Here is a 26,666-nt window from a genome sequence, read left to right as displayed (position 1 = left end):
GTGTATTGTAATCGACTTGTTTACTTTAAAGCTACCCACCACTTATTCTTTTCATTCTGAAAAAAAGTTGATCATTTATGGCTAATAAGAGGATCTGTGAGAGGGTCTGTTACTTGCAGTATAGTATTTCACTATATTTATTTCAGACATTAGTTTCTAAATTTGAATTATTTGCTTTTAAGCCCTGGAGTTATTTGAGAACTTCCTTCAATAAAATGTCAGCTTTCCACCATTTAGAGTGTGGTTTATCCATTAGTAAGCCTGTCTAAGTGTGTCTCACTCTGCTCACTTCCACAGTTCAACTGAGACACAAGGTTGTTTACGTCAGGAGGTAATGGGAAGCCATAGGCACTGGCAGCTGCTCAGTGTTTTCGTATCATTTAGGTAGCAGACTGTTTCCAGGGCATCGTGTACTGATTGATTCAAAATTTAAGTCAAATATTTTTTGAGGTTTCCTTATTGTGTTTCCTTTTATTAAGTAGCCATGAGGTGATGGCAGCAGGTGAGTGTTATTGTGGTAACTTACATGCTTCCCCTTCAAATCTTATACCAGGTGTGAAAATCACATCAACAGTACAAGTGCTGAAACTCATGAAGCAGGCCGGTGACCGAGTCCTGGTGTACTACCAGAGACCAGTTGGTCAGAGTAGCCCAGGTGCGATGCTGCAAGACAGTTTGGGCCAGCTGGAAGAAAACTTTTTGTCAAGCTCCTGCCAGCCAGGTTATGAAGAGGAAGTTGCTGGGTTGCCAATGGATGCTGAAAATAAAGACCTTGATTCTGAATTTGAAGACCTGGCAAGTGATGTCAGAATACAAACAGAGTTCAAAGAGGAGGCACCACCATTAGGTCACAGCCCCAAACGCACGCCATCAACACTTTCTATTAAACCCCTTGGCGCTATATCCCCAGTTTTAAATCGTAAATTAGTTTCAGGAATTCATCCACCACCACAAAAACTTTCATCCAAAGAAGGAAATAAACCATCAGCTCTAAAAACTTCAGAGGCCACAGAAGCAGGACATGTGTCCAAGCCCCCAGGACCCACTTTCAAACCGCCTGTGCCACCACGACCACAAGTGAGAGTGCCTCTGCCTTCTACCGACACGCCAACTCAGGCAGACCCGGATGCTGTGGAAAAGCCAGACAAGGTGCTGCTTCCCCCTCCTCCCGCAGAGAAGCCTGCTGAGAAGCCAGTGAGGAGCGCGGATCACGGAGAAGATGTGCTGGCCGGCAAGCAGTCTTCAGCAAAGCAGGAGATGGTGAAGGATCTTCCCACAGAGAGTTCTGGGCCTACCAAGGACACTTCAGATGACCATCCGCTGTGGGAGTCGTCAGAGGTTCTTTATCGTAATAAGGTGGGAAAGTGGTCAAGAGCCGGAGCGTCCTGTTTGTTTGACATAGAAGCCTGCCACAGGTACCTGAACATTGCACTGTGGTGCAGGGATCCTTTCAAGTTAGGAGGCCTCATCTGTTTGGGGCACGTTAGCTTAAAACTTGAGGAGGTGGCTTTGGGGTGCCTCGCCACCTCGAACATGGAGTACCTTTCACAGTTCCGGCTGGAGGCGCCTGCGCCCAAGGCCACGGTCACTAGGACTGCTCTACGAAATCTGAGCATGCAAAAGGGCTTCAATGACAAATTCTGTTTTGGTGACATTACTATTCATTTCAAATACTTAAAGGAAGGAGAACCAGACCACCACATAGTTCCTAATGTAGAGAAAGAAAGAGAACTCCATATGGCTGAGGAAGTTTCTACACTCCCTAAAGAGGAGCCTTTTGTGGCACAGATGAGTTTGTCAGAAAATAAGCATAGTTTCCAAGATACTCAGTTCCAAAATCCAACTTGGTGTGATTACTGTAAGAAAAAAGTTTGGACAAAAGCAGCTTCCCAGTGTATGTTCTGTGCTTATGTTTGTCATAAAAAATGTCAGGAAAAGTGTCTAGCTGAGACACCTCTTTGTGGAGCAACTGAGAGGCGAATAGACCGGACCCTGAAAAACCTCAGGCTGGAAGGCCAGGAGCCACTCTTGGGCCTTCCTCCTCGTGTTGAGATGGAATCGAACAAGTCAGTCAATAAAACAACAGGTTTGACAAGGCATATTATTAATACCAGCTCTCGTTTACTGAATTTGCGTCAAGTCTCCAAAACTCGCCTTTCTGAACCAGGAGCAGATCTTGTAGAACCGTCACCCAAACACACACCCAATACATCGGACAATGAGGGCAGTGACACAGAGGTCTGTGGTCCCAACAGTCCTTCCAAACGAGGGGCCAGTGCAGGGATAAAGTTAGTGAGGAAGGAGGGCGGGCTGGACGACAGTGTTTTCATTGCAGTGAAGGAAATTGGCCGTGACCTGTACAGAGGCTTGCCGACAGAAGAGAGGATCCAGAAACTCGAGTTCATGCTAGATAAGCTGCAGAATGAGATTGACCAGGAGCTGGAGCACAACAATTCCCTTGTTAGAGAAGAGAAAGAAACAGTGGATACAAGGAAAAAATCGGGTGTTTCTGCTGCTTTGGTTAAATCAGGAGAAAGACTACAAGCCCTAACACTTCTGATGATCCACTACAGAGCGGGCATTGAAGATATTGAGACCTTAGAAAGCCTGTCTCTGGATCAGCATTCGAAGAAGATGAACAAGTACACAGACGACACGGAGGAAGACCTGGAGAGTGAGCTCAGCCAGCTGATCGACTCGCAGCCCTTCAGCAGCATCTCGGATGACTTGTTTGGCCCATCTGAGTCTGTGTAACCGACAAGCTAATTACGCTTCAAATGGCTGGGACAAGAGGGATTGGGAGTGCCACGGGGCAGCCGTGCTCAGTTCTCTCTCGCGCATTCTGGCCTGCTTCTACAGCTGCTTGCTTGTTTAAGAATGAAAAGGTGGTTTTCCAGCAGAAACATGACCAGCTCACCAAATTGGTTGTTTCAGGTTGTGCTTATAGTTATGTTGGTTTGTTTTGTTTTGTTTAATTTATACTGGGAATTGGGTTTTATTAATTTATTTTTAACCTTTTCTAATTATGTAAGCTAACTTTTTGTGTTTGTGTATATGTGATGTCTCGCTGTCATTTTTTTTTTTCTCTTTCTTCCTGGTTTTTGAATTAGTGTTAAATAAGGTCCTGTCTAGATTTCCTGAAATACTTTCATTCTCATTTTTCATCACGGTTAAAACAGCGAATTTGTTGCATGCCTAAATTGACAACAGTGATCACTGGGAGAACAGGTGTGAATCTTCTTCTGCATTTTAAGGTTGTCAGCTGCACTTGCTTGAGGCTTTTGTTAGATGGGGTTTGGGGGATTTTTGTTTTATTTTGCTTTCATTGATGTTGTTGTTGCCAAATGTAAATGAAAGCAGACCCTACAGCTTTAATATGTTATGCTGATTTAGTTTAATTTTTTACACATATTGCTTGCTTCTTATGCTTCTGTGATATTTTTAAAGCTTTTATGCAGTTGAAGTATAGTAAAATTATAGCAATTAACTAGAAGAGGTTGCATTGAATAGAGATTAAATGCAAAATCTAGTTGGTCAGGAATTTTGTAGAGAGGATAAGAAGATTTCAGTACTGAAGAACAGTAACCAGTAGGATTTTGGAAAGTATTTCAGATGTCGATGCTTTCCTTTGAAATGGAAGTTAGGAACGCTCATGATGATTTTTCGTCCTTGATTCTCCCATAGGAAATAAAGCATGTTCAGGAGACTTAAAATTTCACAGGACTTGTTCTGAAAATGACTGCATTGATAACTGGCTTTGTTTGAAAAGAAACGATGTAGGTGTGTGATGTGGAGGCAGTCACGCTGAGCATGAGTACTACATCATCTGGTGTCCTGTGGCCTTAAAGGAATATTGGTCATTCTGAATACTGTAGAAGTTCAGGCTGTCTTCATTCATTGTAAAGAAAAGGAACAGTAGACAGCATCCATCACTCTGTCAAAATGAAGGCTTGCTATGGTATGGGCCCATCTGATGGATGCTGTAACAAAACAGCTGAGTAAAGATGTGGGTTTGACCCTACTGATGTATCTTAAAAGTGTCAGCCTGTTATACCTGTAGAATAGAAAAGTGGTTTTCCCATTACAGGTAACTACTATGATAACACATAAACCAACTCAATTTAAAACTATATGGAACAGTTCTTTGGCTGAAGGAACATGCATAGTATGATAGTAAAAAGACTGGCCCAGTCTGGAGCCCACACTCCAACAGGAGTTTCAGGTTAACTCTTTAGGGAGCTGTGCAGCCATAAGCAGGTCACAAAGGGTCCCTCAGCTTCCCATCTCCAAAGGTACTCACTCTACCTCACAGGATTGTTGTGAGGAAAACAGGAGCATAACTGCAAAAGCGCTTTAAACAGTAACATGCTGTAAAAATAAAAGGTATCGCTTACATGGGAAAAACATTGTTGAGTGTAGAAGTTATTCCAGTCCTAAACTCAATAGCTAACTCTCATTCCTGTCATTAAGTGCGGTAATAGGCCACAGACCTACCTTTGGCAGGTTATAGAAAAGGCTACATCTGCTCAGCCCCTCCACTCCTTTACTGTTTATTTGAGCATGCTCACAGCCTAAAAGCACCACAATAGACTTCCCACAGAAAGTCCCAGAGGCTAAAATGTTGTTTCATGTCTTCTGTCTGAAACATCTGCCTGACGCGTAGCCATGGTTCATCTTGTGCACAGTAACTTGTCGTCGCTGCCCTGAAGGTGGAGTGTCGGGGTGGCTGGCGTGTCTACGGATCAGAGTGTGGAGGTCTTCTCCTGCCCTGTCATGCAGCTGCTGCATCTGAAGAGCGGCCGGATAACACACAGCTTTAGCTCTAAGGCTCTGCTCCAGCTTTCCAGTGTCTGTCTCTCCAGTCATGGAGAGCTCCACGGTCCTGCTGCTGACGTCTGCAACATACACCTCTAATGTAGCGCAGTATGTTTCTGTTGGGAGAGACAGTGGAGGCATCCCAGCTGTGCTTTAGAGCAGGGAAGGAGGGGGAGCTCCAAAGACGCTAGAGCAGAGTATAAGGCTTGAGTTGAAAAGGTTGTATTATATTACATCACTCATGTAATCTCGCGGCCATGCTATGTTATCAATAGCTAAAATAATAATAAAGACTACCACGAAAAGTAAGAATATCTTCATTTGATGACATCTGCAAACAAGGTGATGGGTTCTTCTCCAGCAACTGTTGCCTGGTGTAATTCAGCCATGCAGACAAGCTAACAATCCGCTTTTACTACACAAATAGGAAAAAGCATTCAGATTTTTACTGTTGCTTCCTTACCTTTTGAAACAGATATGGATTTTTTCTAATGCTATAAATTAATAAATAGGCTATTCAGAGTGAGACCTGTCTCAGATGAAAAATTAGACTGTTAAAGTGTATGTGTTTCATTGGTATTATGTTGAATGACTGGCTAAGCAAAATGAACATTTTCCTATTATTTTGCAATCATAGTATGCTATATTTCTTTTTTATTTATTGTGTTGGTTTTTTGAGACAGAGTCTGTCTCTGTAGATTTGGCTGTCCTGAAACTCACTATATAGATCAGATTGGCCTAGAATTCAACAGAGATCCTCCTGCCTCTCTTCTGGAGTGCTGGGATTAGAGGCGTGTGCCACCATGTTCAGTGAGCTATATTCTTAGTATAAACTTCATTCAGTAATAATAGAACTTCCTGAGTAGATGCTTTTTCTCATTCTAAGACCAGCCTAAAACTTTGAGAGTAAAGTCTACCTAAAAATAATTTAAAGACTTTTTGAATATATTTGGTTCTAATAATAAGACAGTAGAGTTTAAAATTTTAAGGGCCCTAAAATTTTGAATTCACTTCAATTTTTTAAAAAATGTATTATCTTAATTTCTACATTGAGGTGATGGTTTTCCTTATCCTCCCCCTCAAAAGGCAAATAATGATGGAAAGGGGGATTACCTTCATCCTTTTTGATCCCTTAATGTTCCTTAAGGTCTGAGTAAAACAGCAGGCCACCCTCATCCTAGAAACTAGCATGTGTACCCCTTTCTTATTTCTAGGTCATTTAGAGCCTGTTCTGTCAAACAACTACATACTATAGCTCTCTTAGGTAATTATCTGTTCACAGGAATTAGAACAGTTCATTTGAGTTAAAGTCCAGGGCAACTTTTTTTTTTACGCTGGTAAGCTGTATCAAGTCACACGTTTCATTTAAAGGGGACAGTGGGTACGGCGGAGGACGGCTCAAGCCTGGAGTGACTTTTGCTGGGTGCCCGCAAACAGAGAATGCTTTCTAATTACGTGTCTACAGCCAAAATAATCTCTATGTACTTTATTCCAATAACAGTGGTGATGAAACAGCTTGTGGAAGAATACAGGCAAGCACAGCACAGTGTTGGAGACAGTTTATTACGGAATCTAGCTAAAGTGCAGCCAGGACAGATATGCTTAGCAGTCAAAGGAAGGTTGAGTGTCCATTGCTACCTCACTAAGATTTTTGTGTCTGAATTGCCACATCCAAACAAAAAACACCTCTGCTTTTCAAAAACACCTCTGCTTTCAAAAACACCTGCTTTTCAAAAACACCTGCTTTCAAAAACACCTGCTTTCAAACATTCAGGGAGCCATAGGTTCTTTGTTCTGGTGCATGCATGGTGTTTCTTAAACACTGTTTTCAGTCTTGTGTACCTGGGATATTAGTCATGTAAATGTCTTTACATTCCCCTCAGAAACAACTTCTCTGCTCTCCAAATAGTTTTAAATTTTTTCTTTTATCTTTTCCCTGGAGTTCAGGAACAGACATGCCTTTGCTGGTCGTTCTTACTGAAGCTGAAGCCTCAAAAGCAGAAATGACATAGAAATCGATTCTTGTATATGGTATTGTGGGCAAGGAAAACTAGAAGCCCCTTCTAACCACGGTGCTTCTGCAGCTGTCAGGGGAAGCCCGCCTTTTCCTTTCAGCTACGCTAGAGTTCCTCTACAGCCATCATTCAGAGATGTAGACCTGTGTGACTGTCCACACCAGACTTCAAATCACCAACGTCCCACAGAAAGCTTCACAAAACAAAAGAGCATTTGTCGCTTTCCTAAAGATAATGTGTAGCCAATAAGGTTTGAGGGGTTGTTGCCCTAAAGTTCTCTTAACATCCAAGGTCACACAAACACAATTCAGCTTAACAGAACTGACAGGTATATTTTTATAATTACAGAACTGCAGAATTAACGCATTCCAGAAGATTGCAATCTCATACAGAGCAGTTAAAGCATTCACTAACAGTATTAGCTGGCACACTGAGAACAGAGCAGTGTTGCCGTGCCTAGAAAAGTTATTCTACCCAGCACACACGATGATCTACTGACACACATTTGCTGATGGTTTTCTTCTGCTTCAGAAAGGAAAGGGGCCCTGACCGCCCTGTTTTCTCCCTTAGCACAATCATGTCAGACTCAAACAATTTCATTCCTTCATCTTTGTGTAAGAGCCATTTCTACATTGATATGAACAACTTTTAGGAGTTTAAAAAATAACTGCAACTCAAAATTAACAAATTGCTAGAAAAACACTTGGATGACCTGCAAGCAGGTGCAAGATGTAATCAGATTTTTCTTGTTTTCCTTGTCCAAAACGTAAACTAGGTTTGATAAAGCTATATCATGCTTAACCTTGACAGTGTATAAAGTGCAGCACATGGGTTCTTTCCTCTTTCAGAGCGTTCACTTTTTACAGAGCCTGCTTGGCCTTCATGATTGCTGCCAATGATAGGACAGAAAACTAAATTTACAACCATCCCTTTCCAGGTTGGTGGTTATAATGAAAGCTAATTCTGGCAAAGGTTGGTGAGTAGGTCTGAAAGATGGCTGATAAAGTTTCTTGTCCTCTGCGGTGGAGGTGACTAGCTTTCAACACAAATCCATCGACTCTAGCTACACGTCACAACACCATCCGTGTTACATGTAACACCCTGTCTTAGTGACTGCTTCCCAGACTCTAGTTTCTTGTTGGAGCCTCAGATAATGTGTGCTTTACACACTCATTACCAGTATTCAGAAAAAAATAGAAGATTTTTTTGTCCAAGTGTTCATGAATGTAAGTTAAAAAATTATATTTGATTTGGGTTCAAATATTTATACATTTACAGTATACCTATTTCGTCAAAATATATTGTATAATATTTAATAAAACCAAATACGTAAAATAAAGTTTTCAACACTATTTATACAAACCCCTAGAAAAGCTGCTTTTTCTTTATAAGGCTGTTAGCAGTCAATCATAACCATGGAAAGAAAGTATCACCTTTGGTTCTCTTACTCTTTGCCAGGAATGGATGGTGTGACTAAGACAGTCTGCATGAGTCATCTCATTGGAAACACTTCTACACAGTTAAGCATTTGGCGGGTTTAGAGGGTCTCAGTCACTTTCGGATTCTTCATCATCACCGATGGGATATGACTGGACATTATTCTGAGTGTACATTTTTGTTTTAATGGGGCAGTTGTGGTCCATGAGGATAGCCTGAAAGCAAAATGCAACTGTATTAGCTTCTTGTAAGGATGAGATGAGCTTAAGCTCACGCTCTAGATCACTGTTTTGAACGCTGTGTAATCTATTAACAGTCACTAGGAGCGAGCGCCATGGTTTGACCTTGAAGGCCTGGCATTCCCCACTCGGCAATAGGCAGGAAGTAAAGTAATCTCAGGGATGTTTCCACTGTACCTGTTGGAGGTAGAAGTTAAGGCTTATGATTCAAAGATGGGTAGATTAGGTTTAAGAACAGTTAACAGAATTCTGTAAGGGCTGGGAGCTGTGGGCCCACTGCATCCAAATTGCATTTCATAGACTGACACATGGGGTGCTTCATGAAGATGCGTGAAGGGAGCTCTTGGGAAATACAGGAGTGTCTGAGCCGGAATCCACTCTGTTATTTCCACGTTCATTTCCCAGCATCTGCATAGCAGCTCTAGGGGCCCGGAGGGCCTACCACAGACACGTGCAAGGAAACAAAAAACTTGACCAAAAGAGTTAGACCCTAACAACCAAAGTCTGCAGCCGATCAGCTCCTTTATGTAGAAAAGCCTGTTTGCACAGAACATTTCTTCCCCATGTATATTTCTAATCAGCTTTAGATCACTTACAGTATAACAGTGTAAATGCATAGTGTAGCTAGGGGATGATAAAAAAAACTACAGATTAGTACAGATAATTGGGTTTTGGTTATTTTGGATTCATACTGGTTAAGTCTACGGAGCCAGAACTGGCAAGTGCAGAGAGCAACAGTGCAGCCATAATGGTGCAGAGGAGGAAGCCCAGACAGCCCCAGGACAGATTCTACTTCTAAAGCTTCCATGGCATGAGAAGTGCAGTGGGAGGCAGTGTGCAAGCCAAATGAATCAGGTGTGTCTGGGCAGTCTCCTTCCTTCATAGGAAACATTTCCCTAAGATTTTTCTTCCCTGTGGAGTCTGCAAATCCGAGCTGAGAGAATGTTCTGAACCTGCCTGTGGCAGTCTATCTTGATGTCTGTTAGTTACCATTCTCAGTTCTTGTTCTGCAGATGAAACCCCACTCAGTGCTCAACCCGTTCATCATTTCCCAAGAGAGTCTCAGATCATCTGCTGTGTGACACGAGATTAAGGGCTTCAGTGACCCGAGGCAAGCTGTCTCTCAAGCCGCCAGCTTTAAATTCGGCTTCCAGCCCTGCTGCATGCTGATTCAGTGGATAGTCGTGCTGAAAGGGTTTGGTAACTGAGGCAGCAAACGTTACAGCTACCCTTCTGGTCCACAAAGGTTAGCCATTGGTAGCTAAAGGTAATCTCCCAAGATTAGTAATCCTTAGGGAAATGTGCCCAGAGGTCGCTGTGGAGATGGCAGAGGGAAGGGTGGAGCAGGTTAAAAAGGAACTCCCAGGTTCCTACCTTCAGTTACGGTGCTATCAAAAGCCTCCACAGACACTGCCTTACATTAATGTAAGACTACAGCCACCATCAGCTGACATGGATTTCTTGGGCACTTACTATGATTATGACCTTACTCCGAAGGTCTTATACCAGCACCTTAACTCCAAAGCTACAGTCAGGTCCTCCAGGGCCACAGAGGGAGGACTCTTAAGGTTAAAGGTGAGCAAAAGTCTGCAGAGGAGATGGAGCTTAGGGGAACCCTGAAAAATGGGAGGAGTTTCAGAAGACGGGTTTTAATAAGCAAGTCCTAGATTCTGGAGGGCAGCAGGTAGAACACTAACCCAACACAGCTGCCCATGTCTTCTTAGGAGGCGATAGGACACTGATTGAGAATCACCACCAAAGCCAGGGCCCCAGGCCTAAGCCGTGACCTATGCCTGGCCCACCAGCAGCAAGGCCACATTGAAAAGAGTGGCCATCATTGCCACAGTCACAGTCACCATTTCGCTTCTGTTACGCAGGAGACCAAGGAAGCTGTGTCTTTCTCAATTTGAGGCCAGCCCGGTCTACACAGTTCTAAACCAGCCAGAGCTAAATAGCAAAACCCTAAGCTGCACTGCGATCAAGGAGGCTGCTTAATGGGTAAAGAAAACTGCTGCCTTTAGAGCATGATGAGCCGAGTTTAGTCCCTAGGAGCCACATTTGAAAACAGGCATGAGGGTGTGCTACCGCTACACCTGCAGAGTGAAACAGGCAGGCAGGCAGGCTTGCTGGCCAGCCAGATGCCCTGACTTGGAGAGTCTAGGCCAGCAACAAGGTGGACAGCAATCAAGCATGCACACACAGCCCTGTACTACAGAGTTCGTTCTGATTATTCTGTCACGAAGACATAAGTGATGAGGATTCAGTACAGTTGACAGCCTGTGCGGTTCAGGTAGCTTCCTTCCATCAGTTCCCTGGCTTCTGCAGCCCAGCTTCGGCTCTCCTCCCCAGAGCTTTCCTGGGCGGTTTTACTAGTAAGTCTGAAAGTGCCATGAAAAGAGAGGCAGCAGCACTGAGCAGCTAAGGCCAGTGCATGAAGGACAAGTGCCCATTGTCTCATGGTACAGTAAGGGAATTTGTGCACTCTGCACACAGGAGGAACTGGCCCTAAGTCACAGCCAGTCTATTAACTACCTCGCTCCCATTACCTGCACAGTGTGGCCGTAAAATGAAGAAGAAACAAGAATTCGGGGCTGTGCTGGTGGAAGAGTAAATACACTTAGAATGTAGGCTGCAGTCTCAGATGCATGAAGGCATGCAACCTAGCAGAAAAGTTTCTTTTTAACACAACTAGAAGAAAGCCTAGGAATCCACTATGTAAGTGCCCAGAAAAGTCTACACACAGACTGTAATGTACACCTAATGCGTGTTTGTCTGTCACTAGCTACCTCATCTTTACCCAGCCCATGACGCCTAAGAACAAGAGTCCTTTTTAAAAGTATTCTGTGTGTGATGGGGGTGGTGTACCTGCACATGTGTGTAAACTTTCACATGTATGCATGTATGTGTGTGCACATGTAAAGGCCAGAGGTTGCCATCAGGCGTCTTCATGCCTCTCTGTATAGTGAGGAAGGGTCATTTGAACCCAGAGCTGACCAGTTTGGATAGCATAGCTGGCTAGCTTTCTCCAGGATCCCGCTGTCCCTGCCTTCCACGCCTGTCTGACATCTGTGTGGGTGCTGGGGACAGACCGTGAGCCGCAGCACTCTGTTGCTGGGTAAACACCTTAGGGCACAGGAATCGTTCATCTCTCACTTCAGATTTACAGCCAACAGTATGAACTTCTTCAGAAAAAAAGGGCTCTCTTTTTCAGAGCTTGCCTCTGACTGTATTTCTCTAGTCGTGAGGATAAGAAATAGTTTTCTGTACTCACATGTGTGCCAAGGGTGTAAAATGGTCACCTTTCACAAAAACCTCTAAAAACATTCTCAGAATCTTATGTCTATAGACACCAACTATCACTGAATGATGTAAGGATAGAAGGCAGGAGAACTTTCCAGAACCATGGATAATTAGATTGAATTATCCCAGGGTTATGCTTGATTGAGTTATATAATGCAAAAATAATTTTATTCTTCAAATCCATGAACATGAGGCTTAAAAAAATGGCCGTGAAAGTAACAAGAGTAAAAGAAATTACTGTCTTATTAGTGACTGAAGGAATTCTGATTGCTTCTGTTTGGAGGTTTCTATTGGAAATCAGAAAATATTTTAGAATTGACTGTGCAGAAACTATCCAGGCAGCTATAAAGTGATCAAAAAAGGCTTTCTTACCATCTTTTCTTCCTTAGCAGGTGGACTTCGAAGAAAAAAGCAGAGTGGGGCAAAAGCAATGTCAATTATCCCGATAATTGTCATGAGCCAAGGAAAGCCAATTGCTTTTGCAATGGCACCGCCAGCAGAGGGACCTTAGGGGAAACAGAAAATTAGCACTTTCTCCAAATGTCTTATTGCTAGAAAATGTAAAGATTACTGTGTTTCTAGGAGGTTTTCTCTGTCCTGCAGTAATGTAGAGGTGGTCCTGAAAGCCAGCATCCTTACCGATAGCATACCCCATGCAAAAGGCCACGTCTGCAATGGCATATACGCTTCCGTAGACGGACACGTGCCGCAGGTCGACCAGGTAGCCCATGATAGGCATCATGGAGGAGTCCACCATCCCTGCGGACAGAGATCAGCGCGTGGGAAAGCCGTGGAAGCCAGAAGCAGGCTGCGGGCCAGCTCTCTCCCTGAGCCGTCGACTCTTGCTCGCCCTGACAGACTCCTGACAGCACACCTCTCTGAGAATAGTCAGCAGAGCGGTTCAGGGAGGACTGGAATTCAGGGTTTTGAGTACTTGTGAGGCCACCCGCTCTCACCTTGTCATCTCTTGTAATAGGCCATCTCTGGGGAAAGACCCAGGCCTCTGGCAGCTCAGCCACTGTTCTCCAGAACACGGGGACTGGGACCTGGCCTGCTAGCTCATGCCTTCCCAGTGCACTGTTTTCTCGATTACTTGCCTGTTGGCACATAACCTCTTTCCCACCTACCCCCAACATCAGGCCTTACTCCATGAAAGTTACCATGCAGAAAAGTGCCTGGGAGGGCTGGAGGTTTAGAATTCAAAGGAGGGTGCGAGAGTCTGTTCCTGCTCAGAAAACTATAACCTGAAGAGCTTGGCTCATTAGCTGGCTAAAGCCAACAACCCAGACAAGCTGTGATCTGACCAGGAAGCGACAGAATCAGAAGAGCATGTGTGTTCGGAATCTGAGTGCAAATCCTAGCTAAATGTGCGTGAGCATGCCTAACTTCTGGCCACTGCTCCCCTGTCTAAATGGGGTGATTTGAAAGTGGGTTTGTGGCGACTGGTAGACAGGCCTGTGAACACGTGCTGAGGGGCTGGCACACAGCAGCAGGTGGCTGAGAGAAACAGAGCTCGTTTTTTTCAGTATTTGCTGATTATCTGCTGTGTGTGTGCAGCCTTCTGCAGAGAGAGCGAACGCAGAATGTGAAGAACAGACTACAACAGGACTGGCACTGGAGACAAGATGCCGGGGCCCCTACCCTCCTCTGGAGGATGAGAAAATATCCCATTCGTTCTCTGTGCTTTTGCCACTAAAAGACCAAATTCCTGACACTATGGTGTAACACACTTGGCCTTTGCTTTTATCATGCTCTATCAGTTTAAGTGAGAAACGAAAGCATACTGTTTTGTCTAGACTTTCTCTGATGTTTTATTTTCCTTTGTGAAAATCCCTGCAGCACACAACATGGTACCTCAGCAGCCTGCATTTTCTTTATGAAGCCTCATTAAAAAAAAAAAAAGCCCACATGGGAAGTTCATGCCCAGCCTCATCTGGGAGGTCTGGCTCAGGTGTGAGCCCAGTCACGTGTGCTGCATATGAGGAAGCGTGTGCTCTGCTGGAGCGTGGCGGTTAAGCATCAGTTTGCTTCTGCCAGCAGCCCCTGCCTTGCAGCAAGCGTCTTCCGGACCTGACTGTGGGTTGGTCCTGAGCTCCGCACATGGCACTCCAGTGCCGCTCCGCCCCTGTCTATAGTGTCCGCACTCCTCAAGAAGAGAGTCTCCACTAGAGACAAGGCAGTTCCAAACTGAGGCCTGAGGCCCGTGTGACTTACCAATTGCAAAACCAACTCCAAAGTTGGGAGCGATGAGTCCATAGATATTTTTTGCAAAAGGAATCTGTAAGAAATTAATATACAAAAATAAAAAAATACTGACGCTAATCATCTTGGGAAAAGTCTAAGAATATGTTTTATCCTGGCCAAATAGACCTGGTCCCTTTTGAAAGATATGGAAGCCGAGAAACGAAGGGGGAGAGGGCTGTCATCTTAATCTTTAAACGGCAAAGCCTAAACTGAGGGTGTTGTCCCTCGGCAAGTGCTTGCCCACCATACATGACACGGGTTCAGCCTCTAGGGCAACCAGTCAATAAACATATGTCAAAGCCCAAAATTTAAATTCTGACCACTGTGAAGACTTAATTGCATGCCCCCCTAAGAGATGCTTTGACACAGAGGAGACAGCTGTATCTGAGGAGATACTGGACACTGGAAAGCATTTACTCTGCTGTAGCATCTTGCTATGCTCAGGATAGCTGTCATAGAGTATTTAAGACACTGCAGTGTTCAGTGGTTCAGGCCTGGAAATCTCAGTGCTTACAAGAATAGACAAAGAGAATTGTCATGACCTTTAGGCCAGCCTGGGTTACATAATGAGAACTTGAGAAAAAAATCTTTAAAAAATAAGATTATAATGGGGAAAGTAACTTGGTAAACTACATAATAAAACATCTTTAAAAACATCTGGACTAAAGTTAAATAACATGCCCACAAATATTTAAACTGACCTTTAAAAACTGGAATAAAGTGGAGGACATAATAAAAACAAATATTAAGAAACTCAAACTGTTGTAAAATGCTGCCTGGTGAGTTTCAGCCCCTTGTGCCCCACCCCCAATGCAGCCTTTCACTCACACATAAAATGCTGATTCCAACAATTACCATTCCCAGAAGAGCACAAAGCCACCTATCAAAAGAAAGGGCACATCAATACAAGACACATCTTCAATGAAAATCACAACACTTACTTGTCATAGCTAAGACAGAAACACTGAATTTCTTCAAAGAACCACGTTATTATCAAAATAATTGAATGCTTTTATTTCATCTTACCTTCCCATTTTGTGTGCAAGTATCCCAAAAATATTGGTTCCAATGAGATAAGAGATACTCGCTGGCAAGAACGCAATGCCTGTGGATTTATGAAAAGGACACCTTATCAGTACCGTGGGAGTCACACGCCAGAAAAACTAATAACCCCAGAGCCATGGTGCTGATGCAAGAAATGAAATGAAGTCTGGGGCACCCAAGCAGCTAATATCCGGTTTCAGGCTGGACCCCGCATGGCTTATCCATCCCAGAGCGGCCTAGACGCTCCAGGAATGGAAAGCCTTCCTCATCAGTGACTACATCTCTCTTCATCTGAGTCTGGAGGCAGCATTGCACGGGGACCCACAGAGACAGCCCCAGCTAAGGGAGCCGAGCAACGGCCACCAGTAGCCTGGGCATCCACATGTTTGTCCTGCGCCTGCAATTCCTGACACAAGGCACAGCCATTGAGAAAATTAGGGGAAACTGGGACCAAAGGAAAAGAAAGCAGCTGGCACTGCTCCAGCCCGTAGTTATGCTCCCTTGTAAGATTACACACGTATGTGTGCACACAGGCTTTGCCACAAGACTGCATCACATATACTGCCCCCAAACCTGCTTTTCTCAGTTATTGCGAGTATCTTCCTGTCCGAAAAGGAGAAAGAAAAAGAAAGAAAGAAAGAAAGAAAGAAAGAAAGAAAGAAAGAAAGAAAGAAAGAAAAAGAAAAGAAAGCCACTTGTTCATTTTTTGTGGTAAAGCCATGACTGACAGATACTTCGTGGCCTGGACTTCGTGGCTCACTGAGGGGAGAGAATGCATCAGGAGCAATTTCCAGCTGGCAAGGGCAGAAGTGCCTTGAACACGGCCACCATTGAACAAAAAGCCCATGACGGGGAGCCATATTGTGAGGTCTGTCCACCTCAGCTCCACTGCCCACTACTACAATGGTCTCTTGATGAGAGAGGACTTTTCAATTTCTTAATTTTGTTTGAAATCTGAAATACTAGACTTGGTTTTAAGCCCTCAGAATGAACCACAGTGCTTGCCTAGGCAAGTGTGGTTATGAAGGATGACACCATAAGCTGCTGGACCCAGGGAGACGCTGTTAGAACCCCTGAGCCTGTAACAGCAGGAATTCCAGGTTGATGGGTTCTGTGATGAAAATGCAGAACAGAATCCTGCTAGAACTAGGCTTATTGTACCACACCTGGCCATATGCAGAGACCAAATAGTCATTCAGTGTAATCTGATTTAGCAAACATTTACTGACAGCTATGTGCCCAGCGCAACACCAGCCAACAGCAAAGGCAATGAAAACCTGCGACCAGGAAGTGTCAGTGAAGGAAAAATTGGGTAGTGTTTGATCTGTGACGTGGCTTGCTGGGAACACACAGTTCTGAGAACTGACCCTGCAGCTGCTGAGACCCTCCAAGCAGACAGTGTAAATCCTGGCCTCAGTCTGTGGCAGACGTCACATACTCTGCAGACCAGGGCGGGCTGAGTGACAGACATCATTGACTGGCTTCCAAAGGTTGGAATCAAAGGCCAGATACAAATGGCAAACGGTGAGAAAAATAACAGCAGGACAAACAGCCCCTCAAGTGTGGCCTCGGGGTCGGGGAAGCAGAGGGACACTATGGAACCTAGCAGGGCTGGACCCCTTTTGACGAGGAGTAGCCATGCTAACCCACCACAGCCCTGCAGACCCAAAGTTAAAGGATATATTCTGTAGTGGTAGTAAATTTTGCAGGAAATTTTTGAGTAAGACTTCATTAAGATGAAATGTTAAATGTTAATTTAAAGAACAAAACCAAAGGCCCTCATGTACCTCATTGCCAACTGTACCAGTCAGCCAAATAATCGACTTGCCCTGGGCCCACAGACAGCCCTTGACGACTCTTGTCATAGAAGACGGCTCATAGGCCCAGCAAGGATCCAAGGACCCCGATGTATCCTGACTCCAGCTTGAAGCCCAAGCAGGACACAGACAGACTCCTCAAAAGCCAATGAACAGCCTGCCATCTCACTCATGTGGGCCTGAGAAACATCATGACCTTGACATCCTGAGCAGCAAGGCCTCTACACTGACAAATTCCATCATGATTCTCAAGCAAAAATGCACCAGACTAGAAAGCACAAAACAAGCATGAATGTAAAACCTGCTCGCTAACCTTGTTCACAGCCCTCAGAGCACTGTGGGAAGCCGTTGCTCTCCTTCTGTGCATGCTGAGGGATGGAACATTATTTTGTATAGCTGTGAACAGCTTTTCCAGGCTGACCTCAGTGGTCCGTGCAAATCCCATTCTCCGTTCTCCACCCTGACCTGGGTCTTCTCCACACTGCAGTGAGTCCCCAGCAAGCAGGAACCACCTCAGTGTCCAGAGTCTAGCTCCGTCGTGGCTCACAGAAGGTGTGCCGCGGCATGACGGGCCGTCAAAAGATGATGACATGATGGGGCACGCCTTTAATCCCAGCTCTCAGAAGGCAGAGGAAGGAACATCTCCGAGTTAAAGGCCAGTCTGCTCTAGATGTCTGCAGAGACCACTGACCCTCAAAAACAGCATTTCCACAGGGAAGTCATGGCTAACAGTTGGCATTACAGCTCACAGATTTCTATCATCAACAAAGTGATGGTAATTCCCTCTACGACTCTCCCACCTGAGTAAGAAGTGTTGGTTGCACCTGACCTATACACACAGAGTCCAATGTCATATGCCTGTCACACTGACAGGGGGCCACAGGCTCCCAACTCCCCTCCAGTCACCCCAGAAAATCCACCACAGGGACCAGCCCACCTCAGCACTGGACAACAAAACAGGGGAAGGTCGTGCTGTTGTGAGACACCAAAAGGCTGATGCAGGATATTTGGCCCGAGGTGACCAGTCACAGTGGGTCCTCGAGATCAGTCTGAGCCTCCGACAGTCCTTGCCTGTTTGTCCGTAATGGCTGATTCTGGAATTAGAGTGGACAGTGGGCCCTTGAGGGCCTGGCATCTGAGAGGTCTGCAGCTGAGGTCCTGGCATCTGAGAGGTCTGCAGGCTGAGGGCCTGGCATCTGAAAACCACTGACCATCAGCAGTTCAGCTGGAATAACCAGCAGGAAGAGTCCAGGCTACTATACGGGACCTAAGTTTCTCTCTGTGTGTTACAGGCCTCGCCCTGAACTTCTCCCCTAAGCACCACGCTGTCTGGGAGAAGTCATTTGGCTTTGAACTTGAGGTGAAAAGGAAACAACAGAAAGAGTCCACCCTCAACAGCTCTAGCTCAGGACCTGCTCAGCATGTCCTAGAGGAGGCGCTGGGGCAGCTCCAGCTGAGGCCTCTGCAGCAGGAAGGACACGCTGCCTCTTCCGTCCCTAAAAGCCTATGCATGACAGCATTCATGCCACTCAGATAGCTAATCAGGTGCCTGGCTCTGACTTGTAGTCTCTCCTGGCACAGCTCCTTGGCCACCAGAGGCCAGATTTCCAGGGCAGCTCCAGGACAGGCCACTGGCTCCAGACTACCCTGGCCCTCGACAGCCCACAGCACCTTCTGTTGAGGGTCTGGGTGGTGGCAGGAAGGGCTACGAGGAGCTTTCCTCCCCCACCAAAGCAGAGGCAAGAGGTAAAATTAGATTCCCTCCACAGACAAGCCTCTGAGGTGAATGGCGCCTCGGGCCGGTGTGCAGGGTGAGTCAGCTAAACACTAGGCAAATGACAAGCCTCCAGGAAATGACCTTCTGTTGACATCAGGGGAGCCTGAGTTCTATCTTGTGTGGCCCGGGGCTCCTGGCTGACCTTAAAGATTTTAAAAAGAAAGCCTCGGGCTCTGTCTGAGAGCGCAGAGCAGTGCGGCCTAAGCGCACGCACATGGCCACACACGCTCAATTAGGGTCATGAGCCATCTAAGTGGAGACACTGGCAACATCAGAAAGCTTCCCAGCTGAGACGTGACGGAAATGTGTGCTGCTAACCATGCCATCCCCAAGTGGACAAGGAGGGCCTCCTGCGAACCCCTGAGGGGCAGGGTGGCCAAGGGGAAGGAGAAGCAGGAACCTCCCGAGAGGGTCCGCTGTGTTCTGCACACAAGACAAGAGAGCCTCAGTCTTTTCGCAGTCTGTTTCCACCAAGATGAGAAAGAGCTCCTGTGGGCCTCCCCTTCTGTCCTAACCAGGAAGGTCACAACTATAGCGTCTGTGTAAGAGATGGCCTTGGTTTCGCTCTAAGAGTCTTTCCCCACTAAATAACACGTTGTCTGTGGCTTGTGTTTCTACTTGGATGGTTTTCAGGTCACGAGACTCTGCAGCCCCGATCATGAGCAGAATCTGGATCATCGCCTTCCCTAAAAGAAACCTCCCACCCGCTGGCAGTCCCCCCACCCTCTCCTCACCTGGGGTGTTTGAAGACTTTTAGGGACTGTTTGATGGATGGGCACAAGCAATGAGTACAGAATCTGAAGAGGCTGGTACTCAGTTAATACAAGGGTCCCTAGGCAAGCAGAGCAAGGAAAGCCTGGTCTAGAGGGCTGGGGTGAGGTACTGAAAATGTTGGCTGGAGTCAGAACCCAGCGCTGGGGAGATGGCTCAGCCGCTAAGGCATGTGCTGCCAAGCCCAGTGACCTGAGTTTTACCCCATATGGTGGAAGGAGGCAAGTTGTCCTTTGTCCTCCTCAAGTACACTGTGACACACACACACACACATACACACACACACACAGGCACGCACGCATGCACACACACTCATATAATGAAGTCAGAACTGAGCATCTCCACATGAATATATCCATGTGAATTCAAGAAAATAAATCTCTAAGACAGATTAAAAATATTAATTAAGACTGAGTATTGTGGGGACTAGCATCTCAGAACACTTTAAACCTACAGCGATGGGGGGGTGTCATGACACAGAGACAATGGCAGATCCGCGAAAGAGAAGCAAGAATTCAGAATCAGCCCAAAGAACACGGGGGCACTCAGGGAGAAACAAAGATGGGGGATCAGTGGCTCCCCACAGACTCGGCCCTGGACGGTGGCTGGCCTCGCAGAGAAAAGATCACACACACACCCCCAATTAGAGCAAAACTAAATTTAAGCAAACCTAACATTCTAAGGCGAAAACCTTAAATCCATTAAAAGAAAATGGGCTGTTTTATTTCTAAACGATCTTGGCATGGCCTTTCTGAGCTAGACAACAACAAACAAAAGGAAGCCTGCTGAATCTAACAAGTAGCATTTGAAATGTTCTGAGAGACAGAACTTATCACTCATAAAGTAAAAGAACACAACAAGGCAAGGGTGACATTTCCTGTAAAAGATTAACGCCGATATAAAAAGAATCTCAACAGTAATAAAGGGGCAAGCAGCTCAATACAAAAATTAAGAAAGACTATGCACAAAACCAACTGTGGCACATACCTGGGGTCTTTGTACTCAGCAGGCTGAAGCAGGAGGATCAAGAATTTGAGGCTAGCTTTGGCTACATAGTGAGAGAATGTCACACACACACACACACACACACACACACATTAAATATTAAATCTATGAAAAGGGGCTCCATTCTTACCTATTTGATCCCAGTACCTGTGTTAGTGAAAAAGCAACAGTTCAACTTTGGGAAGGTGCCCTAGATGGCTAAATGTGAAGGAAAGGCCTGAGTATTGTGCTGTGTGGTCCAGTGGCAAACGAACTATCATGCCCTCCAGGAGGGACTGCTTGAAAACACTTCTCAGTGGGACAGGGTCATGGTGAAGCCTCCGGGCATTTGGTGTACACACCAGGGGGCTGAGCTCAGTTGCCAGGTTCCACATAAAAAGCCAGATGTGGCCAGCCACACCTCACTGGGAAGTTGGGGCAGGGTGCCCTGGGGCTCAGCAGCCAGCAAGCTGGACTGATGCGCTCAGCTCCAGCGAGAAGCTCTGGCTCAGAGGCTTGACCTTTGCCTTCACATGCTCACGCATGTGAGTGTCTGCACGGGGAAGAACGGCACCGAGAGGGAATCAGAAAAGATGCCCAGATGATGGGAGCAGAGTGTGGCAGAGACTGGAAGAGCAGAATGTGTGTCCATGAGCAAAGCCCCGAGAGCTGGCTCAGAAGACAGACGTAACACATTGGCCGTCCATCTTTGCCAGAGACTCGGGGAATGCGTCGTAAATGCCACCCAGAGCCCTGAGGAAAGACAAAGCCAGGCGATGACCAGCTGGAGGAAAAGCAGATTGGGAAAAGATAATGGGTCAGAGTAGGACACAGAGTTCGGCTGGGGGACAATATTCACAGTAATGTCAGTATAAGGCCAGCCTGACAGAGAAATGTGGCGCAGTTTGTAAGCATCTTCCCAGTCTGCGGAAGACACATTCCAAGAGCTCGGCAGCTCAGTGGCTGCAGATAGTGACAAGCCTGTGTGCACCTCGGGGAGGCTGTTTTTGAGGCGAACACTGACATTACCAATGACGGCGGACTGCAGCAGTTCTAGCGGCTTCCTGTCATAGTCAGTGTGAGCATTTCCTCTCCTCCTCAGTGCCTAACCGTACCGCACCCTTTCCCCTGAAGCCTCCATCAAGAACGGTGAAAAACAGCTGGAGCTGAAATGCCCCGACATCCATTTCAGGGACTGACTCCATGAAGAGGCAACAGCAGTGGCCGCTTTATCCTGTGCTGTGGGTGCAACACCCACCCACACACCCACACACCCACCCACACACCCACCCACACACCCACCCACACACCCACCCACACACCCACCCACACACCCACCCACACACCCACACACACACCCACACACACACCCACCCACACACCCACACACACACCCACACACACACCCACACACACACCCACACACCCACACACCCACACACACACCCACACACACACCCACACACACACCCACCCACACACCCACCCACACACCCACCCACACACCCACACACACACACACCCACACACCCACACACACACCCACACACCCACCCACACACCCACCCACACACCCACCCACACACCCACCCACACACCCACACACACACCCACACACACACCCACACACACACCCACACACCCACACACCCACACACACACCCACACACACACCCACACACACACCCACACACACACCCCCACACCCACACACACACCCACACACCCACACACCCACACACACACCCACACACCCCCACACACACCCACACACACACCCACCCACACACCCACACACACACCCACACACACACCCACACACCCACACACACACCCACACACCCACACACCCACACACATACCCCCACCCACACCCTTCTTACCCAGCTGCCACTTCCGCGAGCACATGGTCCCCATCATCCAAATGGGCAGGGCGGGCTCCAGCATGGCGATCCCCATGTTTGCGAAACAGATGGAGCCTTCAGAGGAGGAAGAGAGTCAGTGTGCACCTGCTCTCACACCCAGCATCTGGAGTCACTCCCAGCACAGACCCCGGCCCCGCCTCAGATACCACACTTCTCTAAGATAAAAGCTAAGCAGTGAGCCGCCAGCATGGCATGGAGCGCTTAGTCTGAAACCGTTCCCAGAGGCGTAAGGGCTGGAGCCTGAGGGGCCCTCAGGCGCTTTTGGTTTAGCCACTTTACAAAAGAAGAAAAAGCCTTCCAGTTCACGAGGCAGGAAGCGGCAGGGGCGCCACCTGCCAGCACCCGCAGACCACGCCCAGCGCAGGCTCACTGCCGCTCCCACCGCCGGGTTCACTGGGCAGTGAGCCTGGGTGTTCTCCGCGGCCCCCGGGGTGTCCTGACACATCAGGTACACGCGTCCTGGGGCGGGGTCTTCCTGGTTGGGAAGACGTGCACATGATGTACTCATACAGTCTTCAGCCGCAGCCTGTCAGACTTGTAAATACAGAGTCATCTGAGAGAAGTCACGCGGGAAGCCTCCCGTGCTGTGCTGCATGGAACCTGTCCTTTGCTAGGACAAATTCCCAGAAAGCTGTGCAATCATCATGGCAGCCTGCACACTTCTGGTGACATTTAACATGGAATGATTGGACGCTCCTCCATTCACCTCACTCCTGACTCTCCAACACCACTGCGCGTGACACAAGAGCTGTGGCTGGGCTGGAGTGTTGGGTACGTCTCTGTTGGCCCTTTCACTGCTGAGGTTCCGAGAAGCAGGACGGGCCTGTCCCTACTGCCTGACTACATTGCCCGTCCGCTCTGCCCGTCCACTCTGCTCTGCCCGTCCACTCTGCCCTGCCCGTCCACTCAGCCCGTCCACTCTGCCCATCCACTGTGCCCGTCCGCTCTGCCCGTCCGCTCTGCCAGTCCACTCTGCCCGTCCACTCTGCCCGTCCGCTCTGCCCGTCCTCTCTGCCTGTCCACTCTGCCTGGCCCATACAGGTTCAGGGGCCGCATTTCTAAGACCCCACCCTCCCCCACCCGTTTGACACCTCTGTGGCTCTAGGGTGTCTCTTGCACCCTGTAGAGCCAGTGGCTGAAGAGGATGAGCCACTGGCTTCTCAGCCCTTAGCCTGGCTGCTGTTCCAGCTAAGTCCACAGCGGAAGGAGTCAACAGAAACAGGCTAGAGCTTTGATTTTTTGTTTGTTTGTTGTTTTTGTTTTTCCTGAGACAAAGTTTTGCGTAGCCTCAGCTGGTCTTTTCTACGTGGTCATGGATGACCTTGCACTGGGATTATGGTATGCATCACTGAGCCCGCTTATGCAGCGCTGGGGAATGAACCCCGGTTTTGAGTGCAGTAGGTTAGCACTATCCAATGAGCTGCATCAGCAGCCCCAACTTGGAACACTGCAGCAGGCTGACCACAGGAGACAGCACTGAGCTGACCACAGGAGACAGCACTGAGCTGACCACAGGAGACAGCACTGAGCTGACCACAGGAGACAGCACTGCGCTGACCACAGGAGACAGCACTGCGCTGACCACGGGAGACAGCACTGCGCTGACCACAGGAGACAGCACTGAGCTGACCACAGGAGACAACACTGCGCTGACCACAGGAGACAGCACTGAGCTGACCACAGGAGACAGCACTGAGCTGACCACAGGAGACAGCACTGAGCTGACCACAGGAGACAGCACTGAGCTGACCACAGGAGACAGCACTGAGCTGACCACAGGAGACAACACTGCGCTGACCACAGGAGACAGCACTGAGCTGACCACAGGAGACAACACTGCGCTGACCACAGGAGACAGCACTGAGCTGACCACGGGAGACAGCACTGAGCTGACCACAGGAGACAGCACTGAGCTGACCACAGGAGACAACACTGCGCTGACCACAGGAGACAGCACTGAGCTGACCACAGGAGACAACACTGCGCTGACCACAGGAGACAACACTGCGCTGACCACAGGAGACAACACTGCGCTGACCACAGGAGACAGCACTGAGCTGACCACAGGAGACAGCACTGAGCTGACCACAGGAGACAGCACTGAGCTGACCACAGGAGACAACACTGCGCTGACCACAGGAGACAGCACTGAGCTGACCACAGGAGACAACACTGCGCTGACCACAGGAGACAGCACTGAGCTGACCACGGGAGACAGCACTGAGCTGACCACAGGAGACAGCACTGAGCTGACCACAGGAGACAACACTGCGCTGACCACAGGAGACAGCACTGCGCTGACCACAGGAGACAGCACTGAGCTGACCACAGGAGACAGCACTGAGCTGACCACAGGAGACAGCACTGCGCTGACCACAGGAGACAACACTGCGCTGACCACAGGAGACAACACTGCGCTGACCACAGGAGACAACACTGCGCTGACCACAGGAGACAACACTGCACAGGCCACGGGAGACAACACTGAGCTGACCACAGGAGACAGCACTGAGCTGACCACAGGAGACAACACTGCACAGGCCACGGGAGACAACACTGAGCTGACCACAGGAGACAGCACTGAGCTGACCACAGGAGACAACACTGCACAGGCCACAGGAGACAGCACTGCACAGGCCACGGGAGACAGCACTGAGCTGACCACAGGAGACAGCACTGCACAGGCCACGGGAGACAGCACTGCGCTGACCACAGGAGACAGCACTGAGCTGACCACAGGAGACAACACTGCGCTGACCACGGGAGACAGCACTGCACAGGCCACGGGAGACAGCACTGAGCTGACCACGGGAGACAGCACTGCACAGGCCACGGGAGACAGCACTGCACAGGCTGACCACGGGAGACAGCACTGCACAGGCCACGGGAGACAACACTGCACAGGCCACGGGAGACAGCACTGCACAGGCTGACCACGGGAGACAGCACTGCACAGGCTGACCACGGGAGACAAGCCCCGGATGTCTCAGATTCCTTCCTGCTTTCCTGTGACGTGGGAGCCCTGCAGAGACAAACACTACTTCTAGGGCTGAGGCACACTGCAGGCCTGCGCAGAGAGCAGCAGGCAGCCAGGCCCTTTCCCGCCAGGGCCAGAGCTGCCTGCTGGTTTCCCAGTGTCTCCGCACTGGGAAGAGAGGCCCAGGGCCTGCAGGGAGCGAAACAGCTCCCCTGGGACAGCCCAGAGCCCAGAGCCCACAGCCCAGAGCCCAGAGCCCACAGCCCAGAGCCCACAGCCCAGAGCTTTCTTTCAGTCCATCCAGCTCTCAAGCGCGAAGCACACCCTCTTGCTCTGCAGGCAGAGGTGTCCTCCATGGCTCCGTTCTCAGGCCAAACACCCACCTGAGACACCTGAAGCAAGGCTGGCAAGCCCTTCCAGAAAGTTCAAGGCCATGCAGGAAAGGCCTTTAACACAAGGGCAAGACACGAGGGAGGATGTGCAGGGCACCCCGTCTCTGAGCACGTTTCCATCCCCGGAAACCGCCCTCACTTCACAGAGCCAAGCACTCACCCGCGGCAATGAGGATGTAGGGGTCCTTCAGCAGGGTGGTCAGGGGTGTCCCCTTCTGACTCTGTAGGACAAAGACAGTGGTTAGGAAGAGTTGCCTGGGCCGCACTCAGGCCGTACCTCCCAGCTGCTTACCTCTGGCTGCACACGGGACGGCTGGAGCACAAAGAGCTGAATGGCTGCAAGGGAAGACCACAGTGACGCTCCGGGAAAGCAGGCACCGCCCGGGCATGCGCGCCACAGAGGCCACGCACTCACCTCCGTCCAGGAGCACCAGCGCAGCGAGCACCAGGAAGGGAGCCGTCTTCCCCACGAACTCATAGAGCACGCTCCCGAAGGGGGGGCCCACTGCAGGGAGAGAGCCGCTCCTCAGCGTGGCCCACTGCACCTTGCCCCAGAGGACAGCCACAAATTTGATGCCCATGTTTTGTTCCCTAAAAGATCTGGGTGCCCACACTACACGTAGTATCATGTTGAACTCCTCCCCAGACATGTTTTAACCTAAGAAATGGGACACGCACACGAAAGCATCCTCAGGAGCCAAGGGCGTGAAGCAGAGGTCAGCACAGAGCTGTGGGCTCCGGCTCAGGAAGTTTTGCCCTCAGCGAATGTGGGAACCACTGGCTCCAGAGCAAAGGAAGGTGTCAAAGGCAGGGAAAAGACTGTCCTTCAGGGAAAGTGTCTGTCCCCGCGCCTGGCTGTCAGCCAGGGCAGGTGGCATGGCAGAGGCAGCAGCTAAACATTTGTCTCAGATTACAGCTCAGAGCTTTTT

At 48.4% G+C, this 26,666-nt stretch overlaps 2 protein-coding genes across 6 annotated transcripts in view; one reads left to right on the top strand and one right to left on the bottom strand.

Annotated features, from left to right (window-relative positions):
- Pdzd8 (PDZ domain containing 8) overlaps positions 1-5,127 on the top strand; it is a 63,459-nt gene extending 58,332 nt beyond the window's left edge. Inside the window, exon 5 of the mRNA XM_021643403.2 lies at positions 554-5,127. Within this exon, the coding sequence (XP_021499078.1) occupies positions 554-2,754 (2,201 nt within the window). The 3' untranslated portion in view covers positions 2,755-5,127. The remainder of the gene's footprint in view (positions 1-553) is intronic.
- Positions 5,128-7,142: 2,015 nt separating this feature from the next.
- The window catches only part of Slc18a2 (solute carrier family 18 member A2), a 31,114-nt gene continuing 11,590 nt past the window's right edge, over positions 7,143-26,666 (bottom strand). For all 5 annotated transcript variants that reach the window (XM_060391756.1, XM_060391757.1, XM_060391758.1 and 2 more), the window contains 10 exons: positions 26,153-26,242; positions 26,030-26,073; positions 25,898-25,958; positions 22,327-22,422; positions 15,077-15,155; positions 14,879-14,930; positions 14,021-14,084; positions 12,446-12,565; positions 12,179-12,312; positions 7,143-8,482 (listed from right to left, as the gene is read on the bottom strand). In XM_060391756.1, the coding sequence (XP_060247739.1) occupies positions 8,378-8,482; positions 12,179-12,312; positions 12,446-12,565; positions 14,021-14,084; positions 14,879-14,930; positions 15,077-15,155; positions 22,327-22,422; positions 25,898-25,958; positions 26,030-26,073; positions 26,153-26,242 (845 nt within the window). In that variant the 3' untranslated portion in view covers positions 7,143-8,377. The remainder of the gene's footprint in view (positions 8,483-12,178; positions 12,313-12,445; positions 12,566-14,020; positions 14,085-14,878; positions 14,931-15,076; positions 15,156-22,326; positions 22,423-25,897; positions 25,959-26,029; positions 26,074-26,152; positions 26,243-26,666) is intronic.

The sequence above is a fragment of the Meriones unguiculatus genome, chromosome 1 (assembly GCF_030254825.1).
Source record: "Meriones unguiculatus strain TT.TT164.6M chromosome 1, Bangor_MerUng_6.1, whole genome shotgun sequence".
In the NCBI taxonomy this organism is placed as follows: domain Eukaryota; kingdom Metazoa; phylum Chordata; class Mammalia; order Rodentia; family Muridae; genus Meriones; species Meriones unguiculatus.
This window is presented reverse-complemented; position numbering and strand designations above follow the sequence as displayed.